The sequence below is a fragment of the Pipistrellus kuhlii genome, unplaced genomic scaffold (genome assembly GCF_014108245.1).
Source record: "Pipistrellus kuhlii isolate mPipKuh1 unplaced genomic scaffold, mPipKuh1.p scaffold_m20_p_2, whole genome shotgun sequence".
Classification (NCBI taxonomy): Eukaryota; Metazoa; Chordata; class Mammalia; order Chiroptera; family Vespertilionidae; genus Pipistrellus; species Pipistrellus kuhlii.
In genome coordinates this window covers 47,125,732-47,151,704 of record NW_023425515.1, presented here as the reverse complement: position 1 = coordinate 47,151,704, position 25,973 = coordinate 47,125,732, and the positions used below count along the sequence as shown (strand labels likewise).

The window sequence follows — 25,973 nt, the reverse complement described above, 5'->3', positions numbered from 1 at the left end:
TGAAACCACTCTTAGAAAAGTATCAGGGTCAGGTGGAGGGGGAAAAGCAGGGGAAATGGAAGATGTCTATAATATTGTCAACAACAAAAAGACAAAAAGACACTAGAGTGGCCCAATGGCCTAGTGTTAACCTATAAACCAGGGAGGAGGTCAAGGCTCAATTCCCGGTCAGGGAACAACATCCTTGGGTGTCAGGCTCAGTCCCCAGTAGGAGGTGTGTAGGAAGCAACTGATCAATGATTCTCATCACTGATGTTTCTATTTCTCTCATTCTCCCTTCCTCTCTGAAATCAATAAAAGTCTATCTTTAAAGAAAGGCAGAAAAATATCAGTTTGATAATAAACTTTAGTATATTTTTTTTTACCAATTTTATTAGTTTCTGACTACATTTCATTTCAGCACAATCATTACTCAGAAGGCAATCACTTTTTATTTTCTTAGAAAGAACAAAAGTAAATTTTAAATCAGCAACATAATTCTACCCCTAATTAATATTGGAATAGATGGCATCAAGATTAACAGAATTTCAGTTACACCTGGAGGAAAATTTTTTCAAAAATGTATAAAAATATTAACAAATTAAAGCTAGACTTTGCTGTAAGACATTTTATTTTTACCTTAAAAGGATGAATAACTAAGTATCATCAGAAATGCTATTAAAACTTGTCCACTGCTCAAAGTTGTTCATATTAATGAAACATAGGTTAACATTCTTTAAGTTAACTTCCACAAAATGGAATCACAGCCTCTGATTTAACTTTGAGAGGGCCAACCCAAGTACCACACTATTTCTGTCCATAAACACAAATAAAAATCACTATCAATGCAAAAAAGGAAATAAACACATGGTTATTTATGTCTCAGGTTCTACATCATAGTATATTATAATTTAATTCTCCTACAGTAAATTTCCATTTTCCCCCTAGAAAAGCAGAAATGTGAATTTCCAAAATTTCAGGTAAATGTTTTGAGTCATTTAGCAAAGAAATAAGGAAGAATGCTCTGCTACTCCATCCTGGACCCAGTTTCTGATCACCCACTCAGTTTCAGTGCATCCAAATGATCAGTTCACTCTATTCAGGCTCACCCCAACTAACTCCTTTTGCATCAAGAGATGAGTTTCGGCCCTGACCGGTGGTTAGTCAGCCTGGGCCCCAAAGGGCCTTGGATTCAGTTCATGATTGAGGGCACACTTGAAAATCCCAATTTCCCAGAAAACTCTGACTTTTCTGTTTTCACATGCTTTTAATCATTTTAAGTAAAAGAAAATGTTATAATGCTTAATTATAAAGATTAGATAACTTTAGTGTTATGGAAGATTTCAAGTGATCTATAAATACATGGCAAAACGCAATAAATTTAGATTTTAAACCCAATTCCTTAACAATTTGGTGTAGTATAATCTTGCTTTGATCACTAGTCAGAACAAAAAGGTGAGCAAAGGCCATACATAAATCATGCATTTTTGAGGAAAGAGAATGGCACCTGAAGGTTTCTTGGGAGCTGGCCCGGGCATTTTTGTGTCTATTACCTATAAGGATTGTCAAACTTAGCGTATCACAATTATTCATAAAGAATTGAGACTCTGGGTTATCACTGACTTTGGCAGAAGTACATTTGATTATCCCTCCCTTGTAATCTCACAGTCCTTCAATTAGAGGCAATGAGTGTGCCCACAAGCAGAATAAAAGTTTTATAAGCATTCTATGATAAAAAAGATAGCATCAAATCGAGCTTTACCAGTTTCTAAAATACTTCTTCCTTTTACCCACACATTATTTTGTGTATCTCTGAAACATCTGAAAAATACTTTTCTGAGACTTACTAGGCTGTAGGGAATCAACACTTTTAGATACATTACAACGATCTCTAGCAGAATTTGGCATCTCTCTTCCATTAACATTAACTGAATGTCTCAACTGGGTCTTAAAAGAAGGTTGGTAATTTTCAGTTTTGGGGCTTCTTTGAGGTTTTGAATGCTCTGTATCAGTTTGTCTTTTTACAGTCCTATTTTTAGATTTCTTCCTTTGTCCATTTAGCAGTTTGTCTGGAGGTGAGGGCGTAGAACGTAAATGATATCCATCTGGGGATCCTTTTTGTCGGTTTGGCTTCATTTGTTCTTTGTCCACCTCTTTTTGAATCTTTAGGGCTAATAACCTGTCCTGTTCCTCTTGCTTACGTCTCTCAAAAAGCAGCTGTTCCAAATCTAACAGTTTTTGAGTAAAGCTGGTTTCCGTTTCCTCTTGGTCTGAGGAAGATTCGGAGGACATTTTCCTTCTTTTTGCAGAAAAGCATGGATCCCTGACTGCTTCAAAAGAGGACTCCTGATTTTTTCTTTTGCAAATACCTTCTTCACTGATCAGTAGGCAAGACTCCTCATTTTCTGTCTCAACTGTGTTATTTCCAATTATGTGTGTCATATTTGATAGAGCACACCCACTCTCTGTTTTGCCACAAGGCTTAACTGCAGCTTCTCTAGGGCAGGGAACTCCGGCTTCAGGTCTCTCATGATTTATGGCACTTAATTCTGTATCATGATTGTTTGTTCTCATTTTGACTTCTCCTTCAAGGCACCATTCTGTATCACTGGCACATAACTGAGGCATAGGTGACTCTATTGAAGACTTTGCACCTTGTTCTTGAACTTCAAAGCATATTTGTGGAGAAAGTGTTGGCATATCTTCCTCCACGTTTGTGTCTTGCCACAGAGGGCTTTTTACATTGCTACTATCAGTTTCCTATAGAAAACAGAAAAAGACACTGTGAACCAGAGTTTTACATCAAAGCTTTCATGTCTTACACTGATACCATACTTGAATTGTCACTATTAGGTGGTTATTAGTATCGCTACTAATATGGTATATTGATTTTAATAGCATTTTTATTGTGTGCCAGTGGAGATTAAGGTATTCCCTCATTTTTACTCCCATAAAACCTACAGATTAAAACCCACAAACTGAGTGCTAGCTGGTTTGGCTCAGTGCAGAGTGTCAGCCCGTGGACTGAAGGGTCCTGGGTTCGATTCTAGACAAGAGCATATGTCTCGGTTGCAGGCTCAATCCCTGGCCCTAGTTGGGGCTCATGTGGGAGGCAACCAATTGATGGGTCTTTCTCAGATCAATGTTTTTCTGTCTCTACCCCTTCCTTCCATGCTTTCTTAAAATCAATGGAAAAATATCCTCAGGTGAGGATTAACAATCCCCCAAAAATAAAAAACTAAAAAAAACCACTAGAATCTCTATATAGCCAATAGCTGGCACCATGACCTGACCTCTTTTTTAACTTACAAACTTCCAGTAGCCCAGGGATTTTAAACTCCTTTTTGTACCACAAACCCTCCTCCCTTAAGCATTTTGTGACGCTTATAGACCTCCTCTAAGAATAGTATTTTAAAATAGAAGTATGTAGGATCACAAATAAAACAATTTATATTGCAACACATTTACTGAAATGTTAAAAGTTATGATACAATATGTATCTATAAATAAGATCCAGTGGCAATAACTTATAATACTGATACAAGATGAGTATAAATGATACTTCAAGAGATTTTCAACAAATATGATAAAAAACCATCCTTTATACTGATGACAAAGTCATAGGTACTGTCTACATTCATAATTAAAGAAAACACTAAGATGAGAGCTCAGACAAAGTAAACCTTTTCTTTCATCTAAGTTCATATGTACGCTCTGGATTCTAACCATAGACCTTAGATTGAAAACCTCTGCTTTGGCCAATATAATTCTTCTCACTTATAGATCTTAGGTAAGTCAAGATCCAGGATTAGTTTTGACCATGGGAAAGCCTTAAAAAAAGTCTTCAATGAGAATTTGTTTAAGAATAAAAATGATTCCTTGTTGGGGACAATCTGTTCTTTTAACTTCTTTATTCCTCACCCCAGGATATTTTTTCCATTGATTTTTGGAGAGAGTGGTAAGGAGAGAGGGAAAGGGATAGACAAAAAAGGAGAAAGGGAGAAGAAAAGGAGAGAGAGAGAGAATGAGAAACACTGATACGAGAGAGACACATTGGAGAGAGACACATGGATTGGTTGTCTCCTGCACACAGCCCTGATTGGGCTGGGATCGAATCTGCCACCCAGGTGTGTGCCTTTGATGGAGAATTGATCCTGAGACCTTTTGGTGCACAGGCCAACACTCTAGCTGCAGAATCTCACTGGCCAGGGCTTTTACTTTCTTTGCTTTTGCATTTATCATTCCTGATAACATTTCTTATAAACCAATGTGGATTGGATTGAACAAATTCTAGGCTGCTTACCTAGTTTTGCTGTGAATCTGAACAGCAGGGTAGAAGCCCTACAATGCCTCTTCCTTCAATCCTCAATGTACCAACCAGACTATCTGGACTTGACTCCTCCATTACCTCTACTTTAAGGGACTCTGGGCAAGTTTCTTATCTCTGTGTGCCTCAGTTTTCCCAGCTAAAAGATGGGCACAAGAATTATACCCATATTACAGAGTTGAAGGCTGTGATGAAGATTTAAAGAAAACACACACATTATCCGGCACAGTAAATGTTCATAAAAACCACCTACCTGAGTTGAAAAAAATTAAGAGGAAAAGGAACCTGTGAGTAAAGGGTTAACAAACCTTTTATGTAGCAAAGAAGAGCCCTGGGTGTCAGTTCACCTTTCCTAATTCTACTTACCTAGAAACCTGATAAAGATATAATAGAATGTCACATGTGTTATTAGGCCACATAGCTTATGGTAAAAATGACGCTTACTGCTGAACTGCATTTGAACTAAAACTGTGATCTACAACACCTACCAGGAAGTCAAAGTGTGGGGCTTCTGTAACTCCTTTGGTGTGCTTCTGAGGGGGACTCCTGGAAGTTACCCCATTAGGTTGTTACAATGACTTTCAAGGGTCATGAGGCTTCTAAGCCAGAATGGTTACCAGTCATCTGTGTGGTATCATTTCCATGGCATCACTTAAGAGCTCTGCAATGAGGACTCTTACTGAATTATATGCCTGATGGTACCCTACTAGCATGCTTTGTTTCCTATCCTGTAATCTTTAAAGTGAAGTTAGTATCAAGGATAGCCTATTCAATTTGAGTTTGATTGCCTAGCCTGAGGATCCACAGACTGTGCCCATGAACCAAATTCAGCCTGCTGTTTTTGCAAATAGTTTGATAAACTTTATATTTTACAAACTTTATATATTTAGTGGTAAACAGCCTTTTAAAGATGCTCATTTGTTTACATGACAACAGCATAACTGAATTGTTGTGACTGAGAATATAAGGGCCAAAAGCCTAAGATATTTCTGGCCCTTTACAGAAAAAGTTTGCTTATTGACTCCTAGTCTAGGTAAGCGTAAAATGACTAAGAAATGGTGTCCCATGTATTATGGTGACTTAAAAAAAAAGTTAGAGCTGAAACCGATTTGGCTCAGTGGATAGAACGTCAGTCTGTGGACTGAAAGGTCCCAGGTTTGATTCTGATCAAGGGCATGTACACTGGTTACGGGCACATCCCCAGTAGGGGGTGTGCAAGAGGCAGCTGGTCAATGTTTCTCTCTCATCGATGTTTCTAGCTCTCTATCCTTCTCCCTTCCTCTCTGTATGCAATCTTTAGCATTAGTAAACATGCCAAACTATGAACATCTTTAGCATCCACATACCTTAGTCATGGAGTTTCTTTTGCCTTCTTGTACAGCTTCAGACTGTGACACTGACCCAAACTTAGATTTAGGTGACAAATACCTTTAAAAAAAAAGTTTACCAAAGTTTGAATACTTTGAAAGAGAAGTAGTATGTACCCAACATAATAAACTAGCTATTTATACTGAAGGTTGTCTGGTTGCCTGAATGATTTAACAGAAAGAGCATAGTCTGTCCGCTTGCCTCAGATATTTTAGTCTAACTCTTTTTAGGGAAAAAGAGCAGAAAAGGAAGTAAAATCTAAAAATTTCTTAACTCTCAAAAAACTTAAGAAGGCAGATAGCATCAAACAACCAAGACTGTATAGTCTTACCAAAAGTACTGGAAATAACATTTCAATCTGAAGAAAGGATATGTTCAGTTTCTGTTTTTTGCTTTTAATATCAGAAAATCTATATATTTTTTTATCATGGAAAAGCCCATGATTAGTTTCTTTACCATGTTGGTATATATTTTTGCTACATACACATTCTACTTATGGACAAATAGATATATCAACATATCAGAAGATTATATCTCAAAATTTCTAAGCATCTTTAACAGTCTGTTTACCACTAAAATAATGGAAAATACTATAAAATAAGTGGGAATAAAAGGAGATATAATGAGCTGGTAGGTATATTTAAAAATTGTAAAAATCCAAACACATATACAATTATGCTTAAACATGGCAGAAATCTTTCAAAATGTTGGATGTCTTTAAGTATTGAAAACTTTGGGTGATTTTCAAAGAGCAGCTAGCTTTTATTTTTAATAATTAAAGAAAACAATGAAAAAGAAAGGTGTGTTTGCAAATAATATGTACAACCAGAGTTGCACTGTGTAAAAAAGCACTGACTAATATATAGAATAAAATAAAACCTAGACAAAAATCTCATATACAAATAATAAATATCCCTTATAAATAAACTAGTGTCTAACCCACATATTTAGTTACATCAACCTAAATACTCTACACACCTATGAGAACAAGAATCACCTTTTCAGTTGATAAGAGAAAAACAGGAGTCCAGATTTAGTTGCATTTTAACTGTTTCCCAAAGCTGAAGAATCCCTTCTGCCAAAGTTGGATATTAGTCATCAAGTATATTAGTTCCAAGTAAGAATTATTACAGCATAATAGTTGTTTTGAAATCCATAAGCAAAGAACAAAACAAGATGTGATCAGATACTATTCCAATTTGATCAGTTACAATTTAGGAACTGTCCTGGATCTTCTTTACTTATAATAACCATAAAACTAAACGGGGGAAATGTAGGAAATATAGATCAACATCCCTTTCCATTCCTATTTGCTTCCTCATATGTAACCAATTTTTTGTTCTTTTTTGTTATTAATCCTCACCTGAGGCTAGTTTCCCTCCCACTGATTTTCAGAGAGTGGAAGGGAAGGGGAGGGTGGAGGAGAGAGAAAAACAACCTGAGGGAAACATTGATTGGTTGCCTCCCACATGCAACCCACATGTATTCTCCCACAACTTGTACCACAACAAGGTACCTGCTCTTGACTGGGAATTGAACCTGCAACCCTTCAGTGTAAGGACCAACGCTCTGCCCACAGCCACATGGGCAAAAGGCTGTAACCACTTTTAAAAAATGTTTATTTCTATAGTACACATCTCTTTTTTTTTTTTTTAAGGAATCCTAATTATCTGAGATTTTTATTTAAAAAAAAAATTCTCATCCAAGAATATGTTTTTATTGGATTTTTAGATAAGGGAGGGGTGGGGGAGGGAGGGAGAGGGAGATGAAGAGGGGGAGAGGGAGCGAGGGAAAGAGAGGGGGAGAAAGGGTGAAGGGAGGAGAGAGAGAGAGAGAGAAAGAGAGAGAGAGAGAGAGAGAGAGAGAGAGAGAGAGAGAGAGAGACACACACACACACACACTGACGTAAGAAACATCGATTGGTTGCCTCCCATATGTGCCATGACCAGGGACAGAACCCGAAACCTAGGTTATGTGCCCTGACCCTGATCAGAAACCGAACCCACAATCTTCTGGTGTATGAGATGACACTCCAACCAACTGAATTACCTGGCCAGGGCTGAAATTTTATTTTTTCATTGGGTCATAAAGATTTAAGAGAGCCTACCTCATGAGAACAGTTTTGGAGAGAATAGTTACAAAATATATATAACATTCACAATATGGGGGTGGGCAAAAGTATGTTTTCAGCTCTTCATATGGAAAGAGACGTGGAACCTGGCAAGCATGATTTGGTGGTTGAGTGTTGACCTATAAACCAGGAGGACACTGATTCCCAGTCAAGGCATATGCCCGGGTTGCATGCAGGAGGCTGTTGAATGATTCTCTCTCATCATTGATGTTTCTTCCTCTCTCTCCCTCTCCCTTCCTCTTTGAAATCAATAAAATATACTAAAAAATTTACAAGATCACAAGAATCCTTACACTAACAATCATTGATTTTAAAACCCCTATGGGCCTCCTCTTTGCCTCCCACTTCAGAGCTGATTATCCTGAGTTGTTTCTCTCTCTTTAAAAAAATATATTTTAATTGATTTCAGAGAGGAAGGGAGAGGGAAATGGAGATAGAAACTTCAATCGGAGAGAATCACTGATGGGCTGCCTACCATACACGCCCTACTGGGGACTGAGCCTGCAAACTGGGCATGTGCCCTTGACTGGGATTGAACCCGGCCTTTCAGTCCACAGGCTGATGCTCTATCCACTGAGTCTCACACTGGCTAGGACATGAATTATCTCGTTTTAAAAAATAGTTTTACCACACATTAGTATCCTAAACACTTTATTGCTTCAGTACTGCATAATTTGAACCTTATGTATATAGAATCATACTACATGTATTCTCCCACAACTTGTTTTTTTCACCGGTTTTCCTGAATCATGCATGTTTTCCTTAGCTAAAATTCATTTTCACTGTTGGCTAATATTCTGTTCTGTTGGAATATGGGTGCTTCTGGATCTTTACTAGTTATGAATAGTACTGCTGGCACATTCCTGGACTTGTCTTCTGGGGTTTCTTTAGTGTCTATTCTCCAGTTATAGACTATCAATCTTTTAAACTCCCCCGAAGCATGTTAAGTGCTTCTTATCCTCTATAACACTTAATATTGCTAGAAAGTTTAATTTTTAGCTTCTTTCATTTAGCATGTTTCTGAAGTTCATCCAATTATAGACTGTATCAGTATGTCATTCCCCTTTTATTTTTTATTTTTTTTATTTTTTTTATTTTTTTAAATATATTTTATTGATTTTACACAGAGAGGAATTGAGAGGGACAGAGAGCTAGAAACGTCGATGAGAGAGAAACATCGACCAGCTGCCTCCTGCACACCCCCCACCGGGGATGTGCCCGCAACCAAGGTACATGCCCCCGACCGGAATCGAACCCGGGACCTTTCAGTCCGCAGGCCGACGCTCTATCCACTGAGCCAAACCGGTCCTGGCTGTCATTCCCCTTTTAAAAATATGTATTTTTTTAACTGATTTTAGGGAGGAAGGAAAAGGGATAAATCAGTGGTGAGAGAAAATCATTAATTGGCTGCCTCCTACATGCCCTACACTGGGGACTGAGCCTGAAATCCAGGCATGTACCCTGACCAGGAACTGAACCATGACCTCCTGGTTCATAGGATAACACTCAACCACTGAGCTATGTCGGCCAGGCTGTCATTCCTTTTTTACAGGTGAATATTCCATTCTATGGATAAACATTTTGTTTATGCATTCATCCCTTAATGAACATTTGGGCTGTTTACACCTTTTGGCTAGCTGAAGGGTTGACACAAACATTTGTGTACAAGTACCTGTTAAAAACCTGTTTCTAGTTCTTTTGTGTAAATTTCTAGGAGTTACATGCTGACTCTCATGGTAAGTCTATTAAACTTTCTAAGGTGCTGCCAAACTATTTTCCACAGTGGCTGCACCACTTTATATTCTTATCACCAATGCACAGAATTCCAATTTTTCTACATTTTTGCCAGTATTTGCTATTCCTCCTTTCATTAGTGGGTATGAAATGGTATCTCATTGTAGTTTTTACATTTCCCATAAAGAGTAATGATATTGAGCATCTTTTTATGTACTTACTGGCTATTTGTGCATTTTTAAAGAAATATCTATTCAAGCCCATTTATTGACTTATTGTTGAGTTATATTAAGAATTCTTCATATATTTGAGACTAGACCTTATCTGTTTTTAACTTTATTTTAACTCTTTTAAATTAAATTATTCTATTTTTAATACATTTCTTCTTACTGACTTCAGAGAGGAAGGGAAAGGGAGATAGAAACATCAATGATGACAGAGAATTATTGATCGGCTGCAGCCTGCACTGACCCACACTGGCCAAGCTATTTTTTCTTTTAATAGCAGGCACTCCATTTAACTCTGCCCCCACCCTAAATCTAATTGTCCAAACCCCAAATCCAAAATTTCTAAGAATTCCGCAAGAATTCTGCACATATTGTCTCAGCTGAACCAAAAGCCATTGTTTTTGAAGTCTAGATTGTGTTTCTTAAACTTTTAAAACTATGAATTATGATGGGAAAGCTTATCATAGTCATCAATTCTACCTTATGCTGGAGGGGTGTTGTAGGGAAGCTAAACCATTGCTCCACTGTTGTCTACATGACTCGTACCTTTTTAGAGGAGAGAAGAAATATAATGTATAAACTGGGAAAAAGTGGGTGAATGATCTAGATGCCAAATTATAAACTCCTTCAATGAGGATGACCTAAACCAAGGGGAAAACAAAATCCAACTGGTTAGTTTTTTTAATCTTTTTTTGGAGAGAGAGAGACAGAGAGACAGAGAGAGAGAAACACACCAATGTGAGAGACGCACCAATAGGCTGCCTCCTGCGCACATCCAAGGCTGGGCTTGGGCCTTCAACCCTTGACTAGGAATTGAACCCGGATCCTTCTGTCCAAGCCGATGTGCTGAACCACGAAGCTAAATCAGCCAGGGCCCAAAGGTTAGTTTTGAGAAAATGGGAACATCATGGAACCCTGAGCAATCAAGATTAAAAAAGAATTCATCTCTCTCTTCATGCTAGCCAGGAATCTAAGTTATGTGAGTAGCTCTCTTATTTTCATTTTATATCAATCTCAGACCATCTGAAGGGTTTTCATGCAGAGTGCATAGACCAAATTTTGACAGTTAGTGAACTATATGAACAAAAAACACTGGCATACAGGTGGTCAATAACTGATAAACAGCCATGTTCACTTACTTCTGAATATCTCCTGTATTTGTTTGTTTATTTTTACTTTTCTTTTGCAACTTGCTTGTGACTGGATCAGATTTTCTGGAATTCTTAGGAGAAGCAAAGACTTTTTCCTCACAGAAGTTGTTCTTTAACAATAGAAAAAGCATAAAAGACATTATTAAAATAAATTTATAATAAAATAAGCTATTAATTCAACTAACTCAGAATTCACAACAAAATTTTTCAGGAATTATCTTACATTTAAATTCTACACACCCTTTGAATAACATTATATAAAAATTAGTATAAACAAGATTAAGTCCAAAGAAAAAAAAGATTAAGTTCATCCAAGTTGATCTAAATTAACTGAATTTTTACTCTACATGAAAGAGCACAAAAAGCATAATGATACTAATCTTATTATCTGACTAGAGGGGCCTGGTGCACAAAATTCATGTGTATGTGTGGGGGGTAATGTGACCCTCAACCCAGCCCTTTCCAACTGGAATCTCTCTCACAATCTAGGACTGCTGGCGCCCAACTGCTCACCTGACTACCCCTGCCTGCCTGACTACCCCTAATTGATTCTGCCTGCCAGCCTGATCACCCCTAAAACACTCCCTGGTCAGCCTGATCACTGCCTAACTGCTCCCTTGCAGGCTGGATTGCCCCTAACTGCCTGCCCCTACTGGCATAGTAATCCCTAACTGTCCTCCCTTGCCAGCCTGGTCACCCCCAACTTCCCTCCCCTGCAGGCCTGGTCCCCCCCCCCCCCGAAACTGCCCTCTCCTGCAGGCCTGGTCCCCCCCCAACTGCCCTCCCTTGCAGGCCTGGTCCCTCCCAACTGCCCTCCCCTGCCAGCCACCTTGTGGCAACAATCTTTGACCACATGGGAACTACCATCTTGTGTTGGAGTGACAGTCAATTTGCATATTACTTTTCAATTACATAGGATAATTTGTTAATATTTCTAATGAATAATTTCATATAACTACCTTTATCTAGAGGGGTAAATTCAAAGAGGTATAGATATACCTGGAATGAAAGTTAGTTTTACCTATGTAAAAGTAATTTATCTTGGGGACTTACAGTATACCAATAAATGCCATGAATATTTACTTGTTGTAGTTTCATAAGTTTCTTACCACACTACTGAAAAAATGAATATAACTGATGGTGACAGGCATTTGGCCTTGGACCACCCAATTTTCACAATTAACAAAAATTATTCTAAAATATATAAAAAAAATTTATCATCCCATGTGAAAACAAGGATTAGAATATCAGACTCTTAAAATTTAAGACAGGTAAAGATTATCCTCTTTGCAAAAGTATGTGTACAGCTGTGAGCATGTAAAATAGCTATGGGCTGTATCTATTATTTATTTTAATTTTATTTTTTTTGTTAAATATATTTTATTGATTTCTTACAGAGAGGAAAAGAGAAGGATACAGAGTTAGAAACATCGATGAGAAAGAATCATTGATCAACTGCCTCTTGCACATACCCTTGACCGGAATCGAACCTGGGACCTTTCAGTCCGCAGACAGATGCTCTATCCACTGAGCCAAACCGGTTTTGGCAGCTGTATCTATTATTAACATTTGTATTATGTAAACCTATTTTGTTCACCCTTGTATTCTCTTTCTTATCCTATTATTCTATCGGTCAATGTCTTTACTTCTTATTTGTACCTTTAGAAAGCTATTTTACTTAAATTTTAAAAAGTATATTAAAAAGGGCATACAATCTAAAACTTGAATACATTATTATTAATGGTAGGCCTCTCAAAAATGAAAAAAAAAAAAAAAATCCCAACTCTGGATATAGTTCTTTTTAGTAAGTGTACTTTAACATATTTGTTGTTTGAAAGCAGAGGAATTGTTTTTAGAGGCTCTCAAACCCGAATATACCTCAGACTTTCCTAGATGCCTCTGGGAATGCTATGCCCTAAGTCCCATCTCCAGAGATTCTGATTCAGTAGATATAGAACAGTTTATATTTTTTAAAAATCCCAGGGTAATTTGCCAGGTTCTTACAAATCACTGGGTCCCATTATATTCTTTAGTCTTAAAGTATGCGTTTTTACCCTTCCTTTCATTAATTTCCCCTATGCAGTAATTTAGTACAGCAAAATAATAAAATTCAGCTTTAATATATTAAGAATTTAGCTGAGATCGGTTTGGCTCAATGGATAGAGCGTCGGCTTGGGGACTGAGGGGACCCGGGTTCGATTCCGATCAAGGGCATGAACCTTGGTTGCAGGCATATCCCCAGTAGGGGGTGTGCAAGAGGCAGCTGATCAATGACTCTCATCGATGTTTCTAACTCTCTATCTCTCTCACTTCCTCTCTGAACAAAATCAATAAAATATATTAAAAAAAAAAAAAAAAAAAAAAAAAAAAAAAAAAAAAAGAGCCGGGACCGGTTTGGCTCAGTGGATAGAGCGTCGGCCTGCGGACTGAAACGTCCCGGGTTCGATTCCGGTCAAGGGCATGTACCTTGGTTGCGGGCACATCCCCTGTGGGGGGTGTGCAAGAGGCGGCTGGTCGATGTTTCTCTCTCATCGACGTTTCTAACTCTCTGTCCCTCTCAATTCCTCTCTGTGTAAAATCAATAAAATATATTAAAAAAAAAAAAAAAAAAAAAAAAAAAAAAAGAATTTAATGTGCTTCACTTTCTAAAAATTATCTATATCAATACAATGGAATAATATACCACTCTTTAAAAAAATTAGAGTATATGCAATAATACACATACAAAAAAATCTCTATGATATATCAAGAGAAAAAAGGCAAGAAAAAAATAGTATAACTGATAAATCCTTTTTAGGCAAATAAGAAAAATAGTTTTAAGAAATGGTTAATAGTACCAAACTTTGGGACTGAGGTAATGGAACAGAATGGGAGTGAAGAGGTAGAGGGGGGAAAAGGAAGCTCTCATTTTTCATTGAATAGCTTTCCTGCATACTTTCAATTTACTATTAATATAAGTTTTTTCAAGTATACTTGAATTAGAACAACTATGTAACAATAAACGAAAACTGAAAGAAGTTTTCAGTAGAACAAATGTCAGCAATAACTTGTAGTTATAGTGAACATTTCTTTGAAAATTACAGTCAAAGCCATACGAATGCTTCCAAAATTATCTCCTAAAACTTACAATATTAGTGCTTAGCTTTCTTGCCAGTTCTTCATCACTTTTTAGCTGTTCTTCCATTTCTCTTTTCCTTTTTTCTGCCTGTCTCTTTTCTTCTTCCTCCTCCTCTGCCAATAATCTCTGTATGTACTCTTCACTGGCTTTGTTTTCTTCTTCCTCACTGGCCCGTCGCTCTGCCTCCACCTTAAAAATAATTAATAGAGAACAATCCTTCTCTGAACTTTTTATTTATTTTCTTTTCTTTAAAGGTATTATTTAGAATTCTTTTTTAAAAAATATATTTTATTGATTTTTGACAAAGAGGAATTGAGAGGGATAGAGAGCTAGAAACATCGATGAGAGAGAAACTTTGATCAGCTGCCTCCTGCACAACCCCCACCAGGGACGTGCCTGCAACCAAGGTATATGCCCTTGACTGGAATCGAACCCGGGACCCTCCAGTCCGCAGGCCGACGCTTTATCCACTAAGCCAAACCAGTTTCGGCCCTTCTCTGAACTTTTTAATGTAGTTGCAATATCTACCTATAATAATAAAAGTGTAATATGGCCGAAACCGGTTTGGCTCAGTGGATAGAGTGTCAGCCTGCGGACTGAAAGGTCCCGGGTTCGATTCCGGTCAAGGGCATGTACCTTGATTGCGGGCAAATCCCCGGTAGGGGGTGTGCAAGAGGCAGCTGATCGATGACTCTCTCATCGATGTTTCTAACTCTCTCCGTTCCTCTCTGTACAAAATCAATAATCAATAAAAATATATGTATATTTTTAAAAAGTGTAATATGGTAATTAGACTGGACATCTTTCCGGACGACCTTTTGGACGAAGCCAGGCTGCGAGGGAAGCCCAGGTCCTGGATGCCTACTCTTGCACGAATTTTGTGCATCAGACTTCTAGTTTCTTGATAAGAACAGTAAACAATTTTTTAAATGAACAAGTAGACAGAAATTAAGATATCTCAAATGAAGTATAAATCTGGAGAGGCAAATTCCTAAGGATAGTTCAAGAAGTCTCTTGATCAGCCCAATAAAACCTTAATCAACTCTCACCCCTCCTCACCTCAGTCCTTAATCACAGCTTCTATTACACTGGCACACATTTGTGGACTATGTTTCCAGGTAATACTTTCCCTCAGTTAACAGAATGCCATGTGCAGATGACCTTAGACCTAGGTTCCTGAACCAAAAGGAATATAATGTTAAAAATTAAGACTGATTAGCCGGGACCGGTTTGGCTCAATGGATAGAGCGTTAACTTGGGGACTGGAGGGTCCCGGGTTCGATTCCGGTCAAGGGCATGTACCTTGGTTGCGGGCATATCCCCAGTGGGGGGTGTGCAAGAGGCAGCTGATCGATGACTCTCTCTCATCGATGTTTCTCTCTATCTCTCTCCCTTCCTCTCTGTATAAAATCAATAAAATATATTAAAAAAAAAAAAAAACATCAAAAAAACTAAGACTGATTGGATCGATCCCTGAAATTTGGAACAGTCCCTAAACACAGTGGGCAGGAGTGGAATGGTTGCCAAAGAAACACCCACATTGGTTATTATATGATTTACAAAAGAAGAAACAGACATATAAAAACAAGTAACTTAAAACAGTAAATGGGAAAATAGAGATTCAAACTCTGATTTAGATTTTAAGGCCATGCTTATGGTCATTTAAACTATACTTCTCCTAAAAAGAAACAAATAATACTCAAGAATATGTCCTTGATCTAATCCCATAAAAAAAAAAAAATGAGGTTCAGAATGGTGTGGCCATCTTGCTATTAGCCTGAGACAATGCCAGCTGACAGAAGTTAGCAAAGATCTGGATCTAGTGCTCTGGATAAAACCACCCCTTAAGTCCCTACCTCTGGACTTCCAAATCATTACAATTTATTTAAATAATTACAATTAAATTACAAATTACAATTTAATGATTGTTTAAGGTAGCTAAGTTGGATTTTCTCTTTTTTTTTTTAAATATATTCTTTATTGATTTTTTACAGAGAGGAAGGGAGAGAGATAGAGAGCTAGAAACGTCGATGAGAGAGAAACATCGACCAGCTGCCTCTTGCACACCCCCTACCGGGGATTTGCCCGCAACCAATGTACATGCCCTTGACCGGAATCGAACCCGGGACCTTTCAGTCCGCAGACCGACGCTCTACCATTGAGCCAAACCGGTTTCGGCATGGATTTTCTTTTTTTAATATACTTTGATTTTTTACAGAGAGGAAAGGAGAGAGAGCTAGAAACGTAGATGAGAGAGAAACATCGACCAGCTGCCTCTTGCACACCCCCTACCGGGGACGTGCCCGCAACCAATGTACATGCCCTTGACCAGAATTGAACCTCAGACCTTTCAGTCCGCAGACTGACGCTCTACCACTGAGCCAAACCAGCTAGCTAGCTAGCTTGCTTTCTCTTTCTCTCTCTCCCCCTCTCCCTCTCCCTCTCTCTCTCCCTCCCCCCCTCCCCCCCTCCTTCCTTCCTTCCTTCCCTTTTCTTTTCTTTTCTTTTCTTTTCTTTTCTTTTCTTTTCTTTTCTTTTCTTTTCTTTTCTCTTCTCTTCTCTTCTCTTCTCTTCTCTTCTCTTCTCTTCTCTTCTCTTTCTTTCTTTCTTTCTTTCTTTCTTTCTTTCTTTTCTTAATATATTTTATTGATTTGTACAGAGAGGAAGAGAGAGAGATAGAGTTAGAAACATCGATGAGAGAGTCATCGATCAGCTGCCTCTTGCACCCCCACTACTGGGGATATGCCCGCAACCAAGGTACATGCCCCTGACCAGAATCGAACCCGGGACCCTTCAGTCCCCAAGCTGACGCTCTATCCACTGAGCCAAACCAGCTTTGGCTGGATTTTCTTTTATTTGCTGTCAAAATAGAGCCTGTTCTCACTACCTTATCATAAGGACTAACATTCCTTTAAAACCTTTACTTAAGCCCTGGCAAGATGGCTAGGTTGGCTGGAGCATTGTCCTGTACACCAAGAGATCCGATTCCTGGTCAGGCCACATACCTAGGTTGTGGGTTCAATCCCTGGTCAGGAAGCATATAGGAAGAGAAAACCAATTGATGTTTCTCTCTCACATCAATGTGGGTTTTCTCTCTCTTCTCTTCTCTTCTCTTCTCTCTCTCTCTCTCTCTCTCTCTCTCTCTCTCTCTCTCTCAAAATCAATAAAAACATATCCTCACATGAGAATGATACAAACAAAAAACCCTTACTTAAGAATACCGCTTAGACAATATGCTGACAATTAACTATCATAATTATAGTAGCCATTAGCTACATTATTGAGCACTTGAAAAATGACTAGACCAAAGCAATATGTACTGTAAGTACAAAATTTAAAAATGCAAATTCGAATGATTAATTTTTGTATAACTATATAATTAATGCCCAATCACATTTAATATACACATAGTTGATGTATAATTATAATTTTTTTAAATAAATCTTTATTGTTCAGATTATTATAAATGTGATCCTCTTCCCCCCCTCAATTGCTCCCCTTCACCAGGTTACCACCCCACCCTGTCCTTTCCCCATCCCCCATTGTCCTCATCCATAGGTGCACAGTTTTTGTTCAGTCTCTTCCCGCACCCCCACTCCCCTTTTCCCTGAGAATCGTCAGTCCACTCCCCTTCCATACCTCTGATTCTATTATATTCACCAGTTAATATTGTTCATCAGATTTTTAAATTCCCTTGGTTTTTAGATTCACTTGTTGATAGCTACGTATTTGTTAATCATAATTTTTATCTTTATCTTCTTCCTCTTCCTAAATAACCTCCTTCAGCAATTCATATAATTCTGGTTTGGTGGTGGTGAACTCTTTTAGCTTTTTTTTATTTGTGAAGCTCTTTATCTGTCCTTTGATTCTGAGTGATAGCTTTGCTGGGTAGATTATTTTTGGCTGTAGGTTCTTGTTATTCATCACCTTGAATATTTCTTGCCATTCCCATCTGGCCTGCATGGTTTCTGTTGAGAAATCAGCTGACAATCTTATGGGTGCTCCTTTATAGGTCACTACCTGCTTTTCTCTTGCTGCTTTTAATATTCTTTGTCTTTTGCTCTTGGAATTTTAATTATGTCTTGGTGTGGTCCTCCTTGGATTCCTTTTGTTTGGGGTTCTGCGGGCTTCCTGGACTTGTAAGTCTATTTCTTTCCCCAGGTGGGGGAAGTTTTCTGTCACTATTTCTTCTAGTACTCTTTCGGTATCTTGCTCTCTCTCTTCTGGAATCCCCATAATTCTGATGTTGGTTCGCTTGAAATTGTCCCAGAGGTTTCTTACACTATCTTCAACTTTCTGGATTCTCCTATCTTCTCCCTTCTGCAGAGGAGTGTCCTCTGGCTCTTTGTGTTCTAATCTTTGTCTTGATTCTTGCGATCTTCCAATCTGTTTTTAGGACTTTGTATAATATTTTTTATTTCAGACAATGTTTTCTTCATTTCTTGTTGATCCCTTATTATTTCTAGTTGCTCCCTTTTCATATCCTCATAGCTCTCATTTATTTTATTGGCCTTTTTTAGGATATTGTTGAATAACCTTATAACTGTAGTTTTGAACTCAATGTCCAATCTTTTCTTTTCCTCCATCTCCTTCCTTTGTGTCCTTCTTCTTGTCTGCATTTTAGTTGTTTCCCTGATTTGATGGAATAGCTTTGTGTGCTAGGTGTTCTGGTAGAGCTCAGTAGCACAGCCTTCCCAGTTACCTGCAGTGGACAGTCTTGGTGTAGCCCTTTGTGGGCTGTGTGTGTAGTCTTGTTGTTAAGCCTTGCTTATTGTTGGTATCACTGGGAAGCTTTGATCTCCAAACCAATTGGCTGTGAGGATCAGCAGTGTCTCAGCTAGGAGGGTTTCCGTACTCTGCTTGAATAGGGCGGGGTCTCGGGGTGGCGCAGACAATCTTTGGTTCCCTGTCAGTCTCGCCTTAGAAAAGTCCTGTTTGTGGAGAGTTTTGGAAGATTGGTTGCAGGCGCGCGCGCACCTCTTTGGTAAAGGCGCAGACAAGCTTTGGATTCCTGCAAGTCCCTCCTTAGAGAAAGCCAGCCTCTGGGAGAGCTTCTGTGCTCAGCCACAGGTAGGGCGCAGTCTCGGGTTGGTGCAGACAAACTTTGTTTTCCCTTCGGCTCCTCCCCAAGTCCCGCAGTAATGGCCTCTGGCTTCACACACCTCCAAGAGATCTCTGCCCACTGCCTGACAGTCTGGCCTCTCCCTGTCTGGGGCCGTTTATCAGAGCAATAGGGTGATTCTGTTTTCCTCTCGGACAAGAAAGCCAGCCGAGTTAGCTATTCGCCCTCTCCGCCCCAGGACTCAGCCCGGCCCGCCCTCTCTGCGTGCAGGGAGTAAGCCAGCAGCAATCTCGGTCGGGCCCTTCCTCTCCGCACCGGGATTAAGCCAGCACCTTTTCGCGCACACAGTTCTCCGTACCTTCACAGTTCCTGAGGTTCAGCGTGCCTTCTCTCTCCTTCCCAGATGGCAGAGCCTCCTCTCAGCCAGCCATCTGGCGCTTCAGGGCAATGCCTCCCCTGTTTTTCAGTTCTAAATTCAAATTTGTTGTGGTAGGCTGCATTCGGGTGTCTACCCTATGCCGCCATCTTGGTTTCTCTGATGTATAATTATAATTTGATATAATTACTTTTATATTGGTAACAATGCATTAAATAAAATATAAAATTAATTTCATCTGTTGTTCGGAAAAATTCTTTAAATGTGGCAACCAGAAAAATTTTAATTGTATGTAGATTCAACTTGTCTTTCTATTGGACAGCAGTGCTCTACACCAGTGTTTCCCAAAGTGTGGTACGGGAAGAGTTTGGTGGGGATATGCACTGCACCGGGCTTAGCTGCACCTAATTCTACGTTCTCATGAGTACGAGGGGTACTCAGCGATACAAAAATTATAGAAGGGGTGCACATATGTCAAAAGTTTGGGAAACAGCCGAAACCGGTTTGGCTCAATGGATAGAGCGTCAGCCTGCGAATTGAAAGGTCCCAGGTTCGATTCCTGTCAAGGGTATGTACCGTGGTTGCAGGCACATCCCCAGTAGGAGTATGCAAGAGACAGCTAATCGATGATTCTCTCTCATCGATGTTTCTAACTCTCTATCCCTCTCTCCTCCTCTCTGTAAAAAAATCAAAAAAATATATTAAAAAAAAAAGTTTGGGAAACACACTGCTCTACACTAAGCAGGAGGATAAGGAGATAAGAGGGCTCTCCTGTAGTACTAGTGGATTTCAAAGACTTCATTGAAAGCACTACTCCCTCTTTTCCTATTTAGATAGTTCACAGTGAGCACTATTTTATATGCTCCTCATCTAAACTCACTGTTTTGTCTACCCAAAATTCACATATTGAGGTTCCAATCCCCCGATGTGATAGTATTTGGAGTTGGGGTCTTTTAAAAAAATATGTATTTTTTATTGATATCAGAGAGGAAAACAGAAACTTCAACGATAAGGCAGAATTACTGATTGGCTACCCCTTGCACACCTTCAACTTAAGAACAAGCATGCAACCTTGGGCATGTGCCCCAATTGGCAACAGAACTCGATGTTCAATCACTGAGCCACACCAGCCAGGCTGGAAGTGGGGTCTTCGGGAAGTAAAGGGTCATGTCCTCATGAATGGGATAATGGGATTAGAATCCTGATATCATGAGATTAAGAGAGATGCTCTATCTCCTCCGGTTTCTCTCCTGACCTCTCTTCTCCTCTCTCTCTTCTCTCCTCTTCTCTCTCCCTTTCCCCTGACTGGAACTTCCCAGCCTCCAGAACTATAAGAATGTTTGTTGTTCAAGCCCGCTAAATCTATAGTATTTTTTCCTTAGCATCCTTAATGGACTAAAACACCCATCATCTACCACAATATTTCTATCCTTTAAGCTCAAAGCTTCAGGAAAATGAAAATGCTTAGGAATAACTATCACATAAATTTGTAACTACTATGAACACATTAAAAATGGAACCTTTATAAAGTACATTAAAATTATTTACATTTCAATATATACTATTTATATAAGCACATAAAACTACATATAAAATGTGAAAATGAAAACACTACAGAGAATTTTCCAAGAACAGAATAGCTATTTAATTCCTACCTTGCTTATCTCCTCTTCATATTCTCTTCTCAATTCTCCAGGTTTACTTAACAGGTGAACTGGCTGATAGTCATCAACTGTTCCAGATTAAGAAAGAAAATAATTTAAGAGGCAACACAAAATTTTATAGCTAGCTTTGTCTTCCATTAAAACTATTAATATAAAAGTGAAGAATTAGAATAAAATGTATAATTATTAACAGCTATAGCAATATCTACTTTATGGAGTTCCATTTTAAAAGGAAAACTAATAAAAGAACAACCAGAGATTCAAAATACCACATGAAATGTACACTTAAATCTTTCTCTAGACTTACATTAAAGAAATACACAGAAAGTAATCATACACAGCAAAGAGATAGACGGTCTCACTAAACAACAAAAAATTAAAAATTTGTGGAAAATTATTCTCCCATCCTTTTGTTCCAGGATACCTCATGGATACAAAAAACAAAGGATGTTTACATCTCTATATAAAATAGTATAGAGCTATGCATACTATTGGCCCCCCGGATCAGATGACTCCCAAACTCAAACTAAAACAGCACAAGTATTATTGTTTTTTAAAAAGCTGCAAAAAAGTGGGCCCATACAGTTCAAACCCGTTGTTCAAGGGTCAACTGTACATTGTTGCTGGGGTTAGAAAATACAACCACTTTGGAAAATGATCTGGCAGCTTTTTATACAACCAAACATACATCTACTCTATCACTTAGAGCAGTGTTTCCCAAGCTTCTCTCATGATGAGAATCACCTGGTGGAGTTGTTAAAACACAGATTCCTGAATCCCAATTCAGAAGTGCTAAACTCGCCAGGACCGGTTTGGCTCAATGGATAGAGCCTCGGCTTGAGGACTGAAGGACCCGGGTTCGATTCTGGTACAGGGCATGTACCCAAAAGGGGGTGTGCAAGAGGCAGCTGATTGATGACTCTTTCTCATCGATGTTTCTAACTCTCTGTCTCTCTCTCTTCCTCTCTGTATAAAATCAATAAAATATATTAAAAAAAAAAAAAAAAGAAGTGCTAAACTAGAATTTTTGGGAATAAAAATTCCTTTTAAAATGGAACTCCATAAAGTAGATATTGCTGTAGCTGTTAATAATTGTATGTTTGTTGTATCCGTGAGGTATCCTGGAACAAAGGGATGGAAGAATAATTTTCCACAAATTTTTTGGGAATAAAAATTCTAGTTTAGCACTTCTTAGTAGGAATTCAGGAATCTGTATTTTAACAACTCCACCAGGTGATTCTCATCATGAGAGAAGTTTGTGAAACACTAACTTAGAGCATTCCACTAAGTACTTACACAAGGGAAAAAATGAAAACAATGACAAAAAACTTGTACAAGAATCTTCATAGCAACTTTATGAAAATGGCTGAGGTGCCATCAACTGGAGAACAGCCAACCAAGTATGATACAGTCAAACAGAATATTTAAAAATAAAAAATTAATAAACTAGCAATACCCATAATGTAAGGATGAATCCTGGACTTTGCACTGAGTAAAAGTACCTTGTACAAAAGAATACACACAGCATGATTGCTGTTATGAGTTGGATATAGAAGTCTTAACACCCTGCACCTAAGAATGTGACCTCATTTGGAAACATAGTTGTTGTAGATGTAATTAAGTTGACTTCATACTGGAGTAGAGTGAGCCCTTAATCCAATACCACAGGTGTCCTCATAAGAAAGCAGAGGCAGAAAGAAGATGAATATGTAAAGACAGAGACACACTGGGATAGGCCATGAGACTTGGAGGCAGAGATTGGAATTATGCAACTGCAAGCCAAGGAACACCATGGAATAAGATAAACGTGTGGAACAGACATAAAAAGATGCTCAATGTCAGTAATCGTCAGAGAAATGCAAATTAAAATCACAATGAGAGATCACCTCATACTCCTCAGAATGGCTATCATCAGTAAATCCACAAATACGAGGGTTGGTGATGATTTGAAGAAACCCTCATGCAATGGTAGTAGGGATGCAGATTGTTGCAGCCACTATGGAAAACAATACGGAGCTGCGAAAAAAATGGAAGGGCCTTGCCAAAACCGGTCTGGCTCAGTGGATAGAGCGTCAGCCTGTGGACTGAAGGGTCCCAGGTTCGATTCCGGTCAAGGGCATGTACCTTGGTTGTGGGCACATCCCTAGTAGGGAGTGGTGTAAGAGGCAGCTGATCAATGTTTCTCTCTCATCGATGTTTCTAGCTCTCTATCCCTTTCTCTTCCTCTCTGTGTAGGAAACTGCTGATGGATGTTTTGCTCTTGAATTCATGTTTCTCTCTAAAATTAAAAATAAAAGGAGCTGCCTTATGCTCCAGTGATTCCACTTCTAATTTATCTCTGAAGGTAAAATACTAATTCAAAAGAATATATGCATCCCTATGTTCACTGTAATGTTATTTCCAGTAGTTAAGCTATGAAAGCAACCCCAAGTGTCCATCAGTAGATAAGTGGATAAAAAAGCTTGTTACAGCCTGGCCCGTGTGGCTCAGTAGCTGAGCATTGACCTATGTACCAGGAGGTCACAGTTCCATTTCCTATGAGGGAAGACACCTACCTGGATTGTGGGCCCCAGCACCAGTGGAGGGGTATGCAAGAGGCAGACGGTCAATATTTCTTTTTCATTGATGTTTCTACCTCTCTAATACTCTCTCTTCCTCTCTCTAAAATCAGTAAAATATATTTATAAAAAATAAAAAAAAATTTCAAAAAAGTGAAGGAATTGAGAAGTAGATTGATAATATTGGTAAATTACAAAATAGTAATGAGGATGTAAAATACAGCATAAGAAATACAGTCAATAATACAATAGTATAATAATAACTATATATGGTGCCAGGTGGATACTGGAAATATTGAGGAAACGCTTTGTAAAATATATGATTGTCTAAACACCATGCTGTACACCTGAAACTAATACAAAATATATTGAATATAAACTGCAATTAGAAAAAAATTTAAAGAGAACATGTTGCCCTAACTGATTTGGTTCAGTGGATAGAGTGTCAACCTACGGACTGAAGGGTCAAAGGGTCCAGGGTTCAATTCCTGTCAAGGGCATGTACCTTGTTTGCAAGTTCAATCCCCAGTAGGAGGTGTGCCGGAGGCAGCCTATGAATGACTCTCTGAATAACTGATGCTTCTATCTATCCCTCTCCCTTCCTCTCTGAAATCAATTTAAAAGTATTTTAAAATATGATTAAAGTAGCACATTTTGTTATATATATTTACAATAAAAAACAATTCCAGCACAAAAAAAGGCAAGCACACTAGAGCACAGACAGCACATTTAAGACAAAAGACATTTTCATAGCTTATTGACCCACATAAGTTATCAAAATGCTACAGTAAAAAATGTTACGTTTGGTTCATTCTCAATAGCTGCTGAGTCTACACTGTGGAGGACTTTGCATAAAAACGGCTTAACCAGAGGGAACTGGTTAAAAAAAAAAAAAAAAAGGCTAGTTTAGGATCATTGCACGCTTAAAATGAAAATGTATAAGCAAGTAAGTTAGAGAAAGTAATTGAAAGTAAAAGAAATATTCTATGGCTCATTTGAGTTTTTATACAACTTTCCATAAGAATAAAGACTCAAATTCTGTTTTTCTTTTCACTTTTAACCCAACAACACTACACTTTTAACCCAACAAACACTAACTGAACAGCAGCCTGAGTATTATACAATGAACGACACCTTGTCTCTGACTTTCTGCTAAATAATTTAGACAAATACTAATTGAGCTTTTTCTTTTTTTTTAATCCTTTAAAAAATGGATTAGCAATGATTCTTTTATTATTATTCACTTTTAAGAGGATTTTTTTTTAGCCAACACGCTGGGTTTTACTCACCGGTTTCTTCTAATTCTTGCCCAGAGACTCTAAGTTTGCATTCCTTTGGGTAGTGCTTCTGAATTATCTCCCACAGTTCCTTATTGATGAGAGAATTTCTACGAGTATGATACCGGGTCCACGAAGACACCCGACGACGACAGAAGGGGCAGCACAGGTTGGCCTTCTCCACAGTGGATTGGAAGCATGCATTACAGAGCGTGTGGTTACAGGGCAGCGTGACCGGCTCCATGAAGATTTCCATGCAGATCCCGCACTGGCATTCCGACAAGGGAGGGATGGCATCTTTAGGTACAGCCATTTTAATATGCTAAAAAAGACATAGTCAACATCAACGCCCGAAAGACGAAGAATCGTATTTCCGGCCCAACCAAGGGGAAACCAAATGAACAGTTTCGTGTTTAAATATTATGCCCAGCAGCGTATCGGAACTCAGAGGTGGTTAGCATCAAACGACGAGAAGCACAAGGCGCTCAGCGGGCCAGGTAAACAAGACCACCCTGGAGGCTGTGTGTTCGTCCCTGTTTAGACAAACGTCCGGTAAGAAAATAAAGAGACGCTCCAGGGGCATTACTATAACCGCCTCCGCAGCGCAGCCGGCGGGCCCCGCACTCCGGCCTGGGGGCGGGCGTGGGGCAGGCTCCCCTCCTCCCTCTCACCGGGCGAGGATGCTCCCGCCGCCGCCACGGCAGCGGCCTCGGCGCCACCGTCCTGGAAAGGGCCCGGCTTCCGCGGGGGCTTCTGGCTCCGCTGGAGCAGGGCTTCCGCTTTACCATCGCAGTGGGGTCAGCGCACGAGCCCCCGCGCCCCAGCTTTCCAGCATCTGGAGCGCTCGGAGGCCGCCTCTCCCTTCTCCAGAGGCGGCCAAATTGCTACATCCCCACAGCGCTGCCGGCGCTAGTGACGTCACAACTGCCCGCCGAAAAGGGCCCCGCCCCCAGGAGACGCCCAATAGCAGAGGCCAGGAACGCTACGCAAGGCGGGACTTC

The 25,973-nt window shown here is 39.1% G+C and overlaps 1 protein-coding gene across 2 annotated transcripts; it reads right to left on the bottom strand.

Moving 5' to 3' along the window:
* Window positions 1–438: 438 nt before the first annotated feature.
* On the bottom strand, window positions 439–25,891 carry RNF168 (ring finger protein 168). 2 transcript variants are annotated; one of them, XM_036447910.2, is made up of 7 exons: window positions 25,644–25,891; window positions 24,985–25,294; window positions 21,129–21,205; window positions 14,045–14,224; window positions 10,906–11,027; window positions 5,653–5,734; window positions 439–2,739 (listed from the first exon to the last, which is right to left on the bottom strand). In XM_036447910.2, the coding sequence occupies exons 1-7, from the start codon at window positions 25,758–25,760 to the stop codon at window positions 1,777–1,779; spliced, it is 1,851 nt and encodes a 616-aa protein (XP_036303803.1). In that variant the 5' UTR covers window positions 25,761–25,891; the 3' UTR covers window positions 439–1,776. The 2 variants fall into 2 exon arrangements, with proteins under 2 accessions (XP_036303803.1, XP_036303804.1); XM_036447911.2 differs by lacking the exons at window positions 5,653–5,734; window positions 10,906–11,027.
* Window positions 25,892–25,973: the final 82 nt, after the last annotated feature.